At 43.1% G+C, this 11,117-nt stretch overlaps 1 protein-coding gene across 5 annotated transcripts in view; it reads left to right on the plus strand.

Annotated features, from left to right (window-relative positions):
- ralgps2 (Ral GEF with PH domain and SH3 binding motif 2) overlaps positions 1–11,117 on the plus strand; it is a 57,986-nt gene that overhangs the window by 21,607 nt on the left and 25,262 nt on the right. For all 5 annotated transcript variants that reach the window (XM_072389887.1, XM_072389883.1, XM_072389886.1 and 2 more), the window contains 4 exons: positions 5,213–5,296; positions 8,054–8,143; positions 8,243–8,335; positions 9,373–9,499. In XM_072389887.1, the coding sequence (XP_072245988.1) occupies positions 5,213–5,296; positions 8,054–8,143; positions 8,243–8,335; positions 9,373–9,499 (394 nt within the window). The remainder of the gene's footprint in view (positions 1–5,212; positions 5,297–8,053; positions 8,144–8,242; positions 8,336–9,372; positions 9,500–11,117) is intronic.

Consider the following 11,117-nt stretch of genomic DNA (forward strand, 5'->3'; position numbering starts at 1 on the left):
CACATCAAACAATCACAAGCTAACTGTGACTTGGGCTGATGGTGCTTGCGTTTCAGGGTTTTTTCTCTCTCTTTGTTGTCTCCATGAAGGCATCATAACTATCTGAAAGTTGCAGTGTGAGAAAGAGAACAACATAGAGAGAGACTGAAGGCAAAGTTATTAACTCATATTTTCCAATACTGACATGGAGCAGATGTATAGAGAAGAAGAATGTGAGAGGTTGAGCCAAACCGCCTGGGTGAGGAGGGAAAGATAACCTCCTGTCACGATAGCAATAAAGAAATGTATCTGAACTGTGAATGGATGCAACAAAGACCGCAGAGATTGCACAAAGGAAACATGGTTCCTTTTATCTATCCAGACACCCAGACACATATGACATTGGGGAAAAAATATTGCGAATAACTGAAGAGGCTAATATTTCTCTGTGATATTAGAAAGGCTTTAAGCGATCAAGGCTGGAAAAATCTGAGCTGAACAACATGTCACCGTGACACAGGAAACAAACACACATTCAAAGCACGTCTCAGTCTTTTCATGGAAGTGACAGCTCTTAAGAAGCTGCCGCCCACGAGTGGGACAGAGTATCTAACTGCTCTGTGGAAAAGGCTGTTTTTTTCAAGACTGAGCAACATTGTCAGAGGTTTGTGCTCGGGTTGGAGGGCAGGTATAACTGATGGGAGAACCAGAAGATGTTTTTTTTTATTTATTTTTTCTTGGTAGAATGATCTATACTGCAGAGCACACTGATGCTTTATCTACAGCCCTCAGATGAATTGCTGTTATGTTCCTTGGCTGTTGGTTTGTGAAATGAAATGCCATTAAAATGTCAAGATGGATCACAGACAGGAGAAGAGGAATGGATGCGAGCGGCTTGAGGGAAATCTCTCCTTTTCATCTAAATTTACGAAGCAGCGGTTCCTGGTGGGTTGTAGCGTTTGCTGTTTCAGTTTGAGAGGGAACTTGCTTAGCTGCTCAAGGTACCTTGGAATCAGCTGGCGGAGTATGAAATGATGTGTGCAAAGTGTAGAGGAATTGTAATGACACAAAAGAGCGTTGGAGAAGTTTTTCTCTTTTTCTGTTTTTCCAATTTAGCGATCAGACACGCAGCTGACGATCTGCAGCTGGATGTTGATGAAATAATGGCTGAGGGGAAAAAGCGAATGAGTGATGCAGAGGGGTTTGAGGGGGGAAAGCCTTTTGTTTTTAACACACAGTCATGACAACAGCCAGCTGAGTGATTTAGTGGCTTTGGCGGGCAGGTTATCCTCCAGCTCTCAGGGAACAGCAGTCAGATTGCTCCTCACATGTCTTAGCACCCATGTTGAAGGTCCTGGGAGAATCACGGAGACAGTGACGACTCGTAGACGAACCCAGGTAACATCTTGCTTTCTCAATGCCATCTCTACTGCTGCCTTATTTATTTATTTTTTTATTTTTCTTCCCCAAACTTCACACAGTCATCGCCATAACCAAGTTGTTGAAAAGTTGCATAGATCTGTAGATCTCCCTGTAGATTTGCATAGATCTGTAGATCTGTAGATCTCCCGTAAGACTACACATGTTGTTTCTAATGCATGGATTGGACTGTAGCTGCCCTTCAGCAAACACAACAAGGCACCCCTCCCACACTAAGCCTGTCAGCACGAAGGTCTGAACACATTCATCATCGTGAACACTGGAGAAAATAATGCTTTGGCAGAAGACACAGAAAAACCACAGTAACAAGTTTTCCATTGTCAGAAAGAATTTATTCTACTACCATTATAGTAATTTCCTCATTATATGCTACATTTTCTTTTGGACTATTATTACTATAATCCTGTTTAAATGCACCAGTTTCATCTTTTATACATGCCTGATGTGGCTACTTTTTACTCAGACTTTGAGCACCGCGGCTTACAATACGGTGCGGCTAATATATATATTTTTTTCTTCCTTTTTTTTTTTTTCATGCCGCCAAAAACATTTTGCCTCGTAACATTAGACCAATAAAATTAACAAATAGTTCACAGTGGTCCAGTGAAATTGTACGATAAATCAAACACACTTAGACTGCTAAATTATTGTAAATCGGTCATTTGTACTCACCCTCAACATGGAAAAAAAAAAAGAACAAAGAAATGCAGCTTTTGAATTAAAGGCGATCAATCTGAGATGAGATCGGCAACGGAGAGACTGAAGTGAGTGACGAAGTTCTGAGGCTGTTTAATTCGGACACTGAGGAAGATGACTTTGGTTTTAGTGCGCAGGAGGAAGCTGAAGAAGGTGATCAATGACTTTTCCTTGTAGACTACTGTCTTTTTTTTTTACGCCACGTATATTTGCACGTTACCGATAGGTATTTAGGTTAAAAACCATCGGTGTTACAGGCACTGTTCAGGGAAAAAAACATTTTCAGTATATATTTGTTTATGTAACCATACGCATTTAATCAAAAGTTTAAAAATCCTCCGCTCTATAGTCTGTAATTTATGGTAACTTTACTGAAAAAGTGCATAAATACGCACAGTTCTTTCCATTGTTTGCACAGAACCATAATGGTGTCAAGTCTGTAGTTTACAACCGCCTGAGACAGAATGCATTTATATATTTTTTTAACTCCTCTTCCTTTTTCCTTTCCTCTCTTTCCCTTCTTCTCAACCATCCCAGAAACAAGCAGGCAAATGTGTATATCAGTGGATGTATACATTTGGAATGATATGGTAATTAGTCTGTGGTTCCTCTTTCTCACTGCATCCTCCAGCACTAATCAGCAATCGGACACAACTGTGCAGGCTTTCCGCCGAGACCTTTCCTGTCATTTGTGAGTCTTACCGCTGCAATACCCTCTCTTCTAGCAGCAACCTTTTTTTTTCTTCTTCAGGCTCACCGCTTCCCCTCCTCGTCTTCCTTCTTTTTTCCATCATGTTCCTCGTCTTTATCAGTGCTTCCTGGCTTGGCATGTGGCCTCCAAATTGTGTTCCCTGGGATCCCAACACACAGTTTTCCACTTACAGTGTAGACCAAAAAAAACAAAAAGAATTCCTGTGGTATCTCACCATGAGCTCATTGCAATTTGTGGCCCATCTGCAGCTGGTTATTTTACTTGCACCTCTATATTACTCCACTTTGTTTTAAACAACAGCAGATTAAATCGCCGTGGAGAAATGCTGGATTGAAATAACAGATGTTTTGGGCTGTGTGAAGTTTTTATGTGAATCTTATCTGTGTCGGTGCCTATGCTTCGATGTCTAAGATCTCTTTTTAACCCATCATATGGGCCAGGGTACTTGCATGTTCAGCCAGAGGTGACACCAGATTTCTTTGACAGCTCTCCTGTTAATTGTACTTCCTCAAGAGTGTTGTTGCAGCCAGCTTCTGTTGGCCCCATCGAACCATGCTTGAATGAAAACTGCACAGCCAGAACAGCGTGTGGAAATGACAGGCTGTCTGTGGTTTGGCAGAACAATCTTTTTTATTTATAAATCTATATATGTATAGAACACACTTTTACTGCAGCATTTAAAACCTTCCCCTGACCTGAACTGCATCGTCAGCTTTTATCCAAACACTCAACTGTGGTCGGAGGGTGTTTGGAAATGGGCTATAAATGCACAACAAAGTAAAGGAAATTAAACACTAATAGTCTGTAGAGAAGCTGTGGATCAGCTCTTTTGCTGCTTAAATAGCCATGGCAACTATCATTTTGTAATAGCGCAACAACTGAAAAACAACGTCGCTGAAGTCACTTAGACTTCCAGCCTCGCTGGAGGAATGGACAGTAAGATTAGAGGACAGGTCCGGGTGGTCCAGAGTTAACTTTAGTTTGTTGAAATGTTGTGGTCTTGGTGAAAGAGGGACATGGGAGTACATCTGCGTGCTTCTTCTGGGGCGTACCGCCTGCCTGGGTGGCAAAGTGGAGGTCCGAGCTGTGAAGCACACAAACTTCTCACCAACTAAGGCACGTCTTTGTTTTAGGAACCTTCCCTAAAGCTTAGAAAACCTTATGAGAAGATACTGATGGGTCTTTCACAGCATTGTACTTCATAGTCTCTTTCATTTCTGCTCCTGTTTTTTTTTCTTTCCCCCATATCTCTATCCTCATCCTTACTAGGAAAAATAGACTCAAACATCACTTCTCCCACGCATGAACGTCTGCTTTTAACATCTGTGTTTGATATGTTGCTGTTTTGCCCCCCCCGTCTGTGTCTCAGAGACTTGCCATTGACTGATCACAACCTCTCTTTGCATGTAGACATCCTGATGCAGTCCAGCTTGTGAGCAGCAGTTAGTTGGAGGCTGTTGTCTGCAGTCACTCTGCCTCACAGGGCTTGTTGTGTTGAGGAGCTGCAGCCTGATTCAGCTGTTCAGATTGTAGCCCAAATCAACCAGGCTGGCAGTGTTCAGGAGGAGGGCTTGTCCAACATTTTTCCTTCTGTGATGTCAGTGTCCCTGGCCTCTGGACCGCCTGCGGGGGTGGGGGGCAAAGGTGTTAACTGGGATCCCCGTGCACTCCCTGTGTGGTCTTTACCTCATCGCTGAGGACAGCAGCTGAAGTCGGGCCTGGTACTCTGAATGAACCAACTGTTTGTGTGTTGTTGGAATTTTTTTGGAAGCAGTATTACTTCAGAAAACATTTTATTTGTTGTTTTTCAACAGAAAGTCAACAAATGATCATCTCAGTAGAGCAATCATGTCAGAGATGACTCAAAGACACATTGTCCAATCACAGCTTTGCAAATGTGGTGATTTGTTGCTCTGTTGTGCTTTATCTCTTTGAAGTCGCCCCTTTGATATTTAATGAGTGCTCTGACATTTTCATGGGTTATATTTTACACATTTTTTAAGCCTTTTTTTGAACTGTGCTAAAATTTGTATTGTTGACGTTGCTTTGTACTTTTCACTGCCACCATGATTGCCACTTGGATGCAGCTGGCGTTCGCATTTCGATGATTTAACAAAGTAAAGTCTCTGTCAGTGAAGATCGTTCAGCTCTATACTGACGGGCGACGGTGCCCCTTCATAACTTAAACAGTTTGTTTTTGCAGTCATTCATTTTCTTCCTCTTCGTCTGCTTTTCTCTCCTATCGCATCCTGATCTCTCCCTCCATTCCATTTCCAACAGAGTGACCTCCAGCCAGACTGCGAAATACATTAGTAAAGTGCCCAAAATGCCCCGTGGCTCGGAGCAGAATCTGAATTTCTCCTCTTTGTTTGTATTTTTTTTCAGGAGCTGTCAAGCTGTGGCTGGAACAAGAAGGAGAAGCACAGCTCCGCTCCAAATGTTGTGGCCTTCACCCGCCGGTTCAATCAGGTGAGACACTTCTGTACAGTCTCACCCCAAAGGAATGAGTGAAAATGGTTCCTCCTGCCATCTTGTAGATTTATGAGTCTTGGCCTTTGAGGGATGAAGAGATGACAGCTCTTCTTTCCATAATGCCTTCTGCTTCCATCCTCCAAGTGCCAAATCATCACAGTAGCACTCCCAGGGGTGGTTGTTTTTAAAGTTGTGCTTGTCGTGGCAGCTCCTAAGGATCACTGCATCTCCCCCTTGCTTGTCAAATGGTTAAATATATCATAAGTAGCCCCTAGGTGAAGCAGGTCTGAGGGAGGCCAGCTTTTTTGTCCTTAGCTGATCCTTGTTTCTGACGTTCATAAACGTATTAACGTCTTATGCACTGTGACATCAGCAACAGGAAGTGGGTAATAAATCAAGATGCAGCCATGCCCTTTAATCCACCTCCAGTGTTTTTGCCAGTGGGCTCAAAGACCCACTTTACTGCCATCCAGTATAAGTTTTAGATGATCTAACAGGAATGTGTTGCTGTGGAAACTTCTCCATGTATACCAGATCCCAAGTGGTGATTCATGAAGTTTGCTGCACTCATTCAGCTGCTGTGAGCCAAGGAAAATGAGCTTTTTGGATAAAGGATTTGGCCTGTAGGGCAGAGAGACCCAGAAAGCCCCTTTGCACGAGCTGGAGCCATATTCTTGTATTTCTTTTTTTTGTTTTGTTTTTATGTTTTTTTGCTGCGCTGCCTTTGGAGCCAATGAAGCAGAAAATAATTGGCCGGTCTGCTTAACACATTTTGATTAATGTTCTGTAATCTGTTGGTAGTAGGTTTGATACAGGGACAAATAAAAAAACTTGCACGGTTTTTACGGGGCCTTTTTTAAAGAATTCATGGTTATAACCAACTGAAAAATTGTATTTTTAGCACGTCTGTTAGATTTGATCTACTACTGAATGGCTGTCAGCACATCGGAGATCAGATACTGACATCAGTCAGCTGTCAGATCCAAGTTCTCATCCCTGCCTTCTCCCCTCAGGCCATTAAACTGGTTGATCCACAGCTATCAGGTTGTGGTTGAATTAGTCTGGTTCTGCTAATTTATGATTATTGAATCATTGGGGCTTTGTAGCTCCAGCTGGAGGCATTGAAAGGCTCATAAACACTACCCCAAAGACATCATTGTTACTTCGGGAAATAATACTGTACAAGAGGTGGAAAGACGGCTCCCTGTGTGCAAAGCCCTCCCACTCAGGCACATATACACACACCGATGAATGTGTCTACTATACGGGGAGCCCTTCATGAGTGATCTCATCTGTGGGCACTTTTTGAAATCAAGACAACATGTGACACATGCTCTGTTATGAACCTCGCAGGTATAGTCAGTTTGAAGTCAGGTTGACCTCAGATATCGTGTTGGACCACAGAGGAAACTAAAAGTCAAGCTGCAGCATGTTTCGTGCCCAGATTGGAATCACTTTTTACATTTACAAGACAGCCTTCTCTAATGTTCAGTGGAGGCCGAAGGTGGATGTGAAAAGCGTGAGCTGCCTCTTTACAACTCTGGAGATTAAAGTAGATGCCAATCAAAGTTGAAGTCCACCATCTCTGCATCTATTGCCAGTTTTCATTAAGGTCTTGCTCCTTCTTCAGATGCTACTATATGTGAAGTGCATTTTCTGTAGATACACTACTTCACACAGTTGAACCTGGTTTGACATTGTGTACCTTTTTTGTAAGAGAAGACGTGGAGTGGCTTAACAAGTAGCTGGATGAATTTACCTCGTCCCTCTTCATGTCTTCGCCTCTACCCAGAAGCAAAAATAATTATTGGGATGGTTTCCTGGAAAGAGTGGGCAGAGACACATAGGTTGGAATATGCACACAGTAGGAATGTTTAAGAGGATGAAGAAGCTGATGAAAACTTGCATACTTCAGATCTGGGGACTTTTATAAAGAGGACACCTTTTGGCTCTTGGCTTTAATAACTTTTCATCTTCTAGGCAAAGTTAATCAAGAAGAGAAAGATGTGTAAATCAGACACAGGAAGGGGTAATGTTTTTGTTTCCGAAGAAGACCTGGAGATGGTCCGACTCCATGTCTTATCAGAACACAATGTGCAGACAGCTGTGGGCTTTAAAAACCCTTGGAGCTCTGCAGAATGAAGCTAACTTCCCTTCCCATTACCTCCCCTCTTCCCTCACTCTTCTCCATTTTCCTCTTTCCATTCCCATCATCCCAAGAGCTTAAACCCTGATTGATTCACTGACTTGTGTGTGTGTGTGTGTGCGTGTGTGTGTGTGTGTGTGTGTGTGTGTAATCAGAACTTCGTCTTGCCAGCAATCTCCCTAAAGAGACACATTTCCGACATCGCTCACAGTCTGGCCAAGTCCTCTGAAAACACACACATTTGTATACACTATTTTTCTCTTCTTTCTCAGTTGACATCTTTGGAGTTCCAGAGTGTATCTACCCTCTGAAATTAAGCATTTTCCCAACTGAAGCTCATGTTTTTCATCAAAAGCTAATTTCTAATTAATGGAGCTTTACTGTTTCCAGTCTGTTCTGTGCCGTATTGCTTTGCTTTAGACCAGTTTCAGTTGTCTCTGCTGTTTTTGGCACTTGACTACAGATCTAGTGACTCCCAATCCCCATTTTAGCATACCTGAAATCCTCTGTGCTTTGGAGATTGTTGCATATGATTATATCTTCAGTCTGTTTTTGTGAGTTTGCGACAGTAGCTTGGTGACATAATCCTTGTTTGTGTGCGTTTTCAGACGAGTTTCTGGGTGGTACGAGAGATCCTACACGCGCAAACACTGAAGATCAGAGCCGAGGTTCTGAGTCTGTACATTCGCACTGCCAAGGTAGGTACATCCACGCACAACACAACCAAACAATGTGTCCTGTGAACATTTGCAGTGAGAGCAAATCTAAATGTATGTTTTTCCTGTAACGTTTCATAGAAACTGTGTGACATGAACAACCTCCATGCAGTCATGGCTGTGGTGTCAGGGTTACAAAGTGCTCCCATCTTCAGGCTTACCAAAACATGGGCGGTGAGTGGTTTTTTAAATTTTTATATTGGTTTGGGTGTACATGTGTTTTATGCCAATAAATCAGAATGTCATGAAGACCCTTACCAAATTCAAAACTAGCACGAGGGACATAAATAAAGTAAATGACAGAGTAAACAAAAATGACCCAGAAGATTTGCAGAAACCATGAATTCAAACAATTTAATGCAGCGATGGTGAGTCACTGACACTGGCTGGCGACTGCTAGCGTTGTTTTCCCTGCTGCAAGTTTGCCATCGTAGAACAACACAAGTGGTCATTCTGATACTGGAGTATTAGACAAGTCACAAGACCGACCATACTGCCCAAAGATCAGCTGTTGGGCCATTAGCGACGTCACACAACGGTGTGACATAAGACGTACGGTACCACGGACGCTGGAGCAGGAGAGGGAGCAAATCTCCATCTCTGTGGGCCTCTGCGCTCTGTAAATGTCAGTCCTTCATGTACCAGCGACCTGACGTACAGAGGACACGGCGGCTCAAAGTGAAGCTCTTACGATTGTCTCATGAAATGCATTAAGTTCATTAATTACTTTTCAAATGCACATTTCCAACAAAATGTCATGGGTTTATATACTTAGTGAATTAGACCACCTGCATTTTGTTCCTTGCAGTCTGGTCCACAAAGCCACACGTAAAGAGAGCAACTCTCCCGGCGAGTTTGTCAAAACTAGTGTATAATACGTAATGAGCTCCTCTGCCTCTGATAGCATTAGGGCTGCCTCTTTGGCTCATTACACTCATTTTGTATTTCATGCTTTTCTTTTCTTTTTTTTTGTTACGCACGCACACACACACGCACACACACACGCACGCACACACACACGCACACACAAAGGCATGCATGCATGTGAACCGTTCAGTGAGTTGTACTTTACTGAAATGGACACCGCTTTAGCTGAATTAGGGGAAGTTGCCTGAACGGTAAATCCATTTTCCCTGTATTTCTGCTAACCTTTTACTGTTTGGTGCCCTCTTTCTGTTCCTCCCCATATTGTCTCACTGGTGACCTCATAGCTACTGAGTCGGAAGGACAAGGCAACGTTTGACCGGCTCGACTACCTGATGTCCAAAGAGGACAACTATAAGCGTCTGAGAGACTTCATAAGCAGCCAGAGCATGGTCTCTTGTATACCATACCTAGGTAGGAGACACACACATATTTAACACTCAGAGAACAGTACAGTGATCGATCTGTGAAGGTTGCACTGAGGTGCCTGCTATTAAAATTTCTGGGCTCATAGTTAAGGTCTATTACAAAAGAAACTGCCCCTGCATGTCTGTCTGGTGTCGTTGCCTCACGGATTATTCCATAGGTTCGTCCGTCAATATTTACCATGAGCCATTCTTCCATTTCTCCGTCCTCTTTCGGTAAACTGCTTGTTTCCACTCTTGCGTTTGCCTCCTTGCACCCCATCAGTCATCGGTTGTTATTTAGCTTGGCTTCTACGGGCTGAGAAGAGTGAGCGGTGAACATAAATTTGCTGCCTTGTTGAGTCATCCGAAAGATCCTTTTTAGCTGGAACAAACACATGAATCAGTTTGAAAAGGAACAAAAAAAAAAAAAGACCTCTCCTTAAATATTTAAACCGTTCTGTCTTCGGCTCCACACCATGACATCACGCAGGACTCCCTCTTGAGTTGTGCAGTGAAAATGCTCATGATCATGCCCCTTTGCGTGGTTTTACTGCTGTACTGTTTGTTCTTGTTTTGACTTGATGATGACTCAATGTCTTTGATGGTCTTTACTGCCTAACTTTGCTTTTTCTCTTGCCATCAGGCTTGTTTCATAGCTACTGCAGTGTGATTCAAACATGGAGACTTAATTGTGTACAAACAAACAGACGCGAGCACCGGGACAGAGAGCTAAACAGCCTGTTTGTCGTTATAGACACGTTTAACTGCCCATTTTCCCCACTGTGCGCCGTCATGGAAGGCAAGTAATGACAGACTTTGAGACAAAGGCAAAGCTCGGGCTGTGAAACAGCAAAGCTGTGCCAGGTTGAATGTATGTTCTCGCTGTGCGGACAGAGGGCAAGACTTTCCGTTTGGTGAGGGGTTGAATGATGTGTGAGTGGAGACTCTGTGTTAAGGGGGAGTTTCTGCGTGTGTTACTGTGTGACTGGGATAGTGTTTCCTGAGAAGATCGACTTTTCAATGATGTGTTTGCATGTGTGTTGTGTTAGCAGCTGGATGTATTGAGAGTTGAGGTAAACCAAGTTGGCTCAAAAGAGGGAAATCTCCAGTCTCATGCTCCCTTAATCATAAATTCACCCAAAACCCTCAGAGATCAAAAACCGCACTGCTTGTTCCACTCCTAATGTCAGTGTTGGGCTTGGGTGTGTGTAATGGATAAATCTTGAGTTTTTCTTGATTTGTTTGTGCTTATGTTTATGTTGCTGGCTACGAAACAAAGTACCTGTTGAACTTGAGCCTAAACTTGAATTGAAGCTCACAACAGAGGGTTTGTGTGTGTGTGTGTTTGCCTGCCATGTTTGTGACCCTCCTGTATGTTTCTGCCTTTGCTCTATTAGCATCTTTGAGTATTTGATGAATATCTCTGGTGATAGCAGGTCAGGAGAAAGAGTTATGTGTTTGCCCTCCAGAAACCGAGTTTGGAGTTTTCACTCGGCATGTCCGGCGGTGTGATTTCTGACCTGCTATTAGGCTTGGCAGACACAGCTCCCTCTTGTCTGTGCACACCACACTGCCAGCCTGTTGAATGCTCAGATGAACTTGTTCTTGTTCTCCAGTAAATCACA

The sequence above is a fragment of the Leuresthes tenuis genome, unplaced genomic scaffold (genome assembly GCF_036924035.1).
Source record: "Leuresthes tenuis unplaced genomic scaffold, fLeuTen1.0.hap1 SCAF_7, whole genome shotgun sequence".
Lineage (NCBI taxonomy): Eukaryota > Metazoa > Chordata > Actinopteri > Atheriniformes > Atherinopsidae > Leuresthes > Leuresthes tenuis.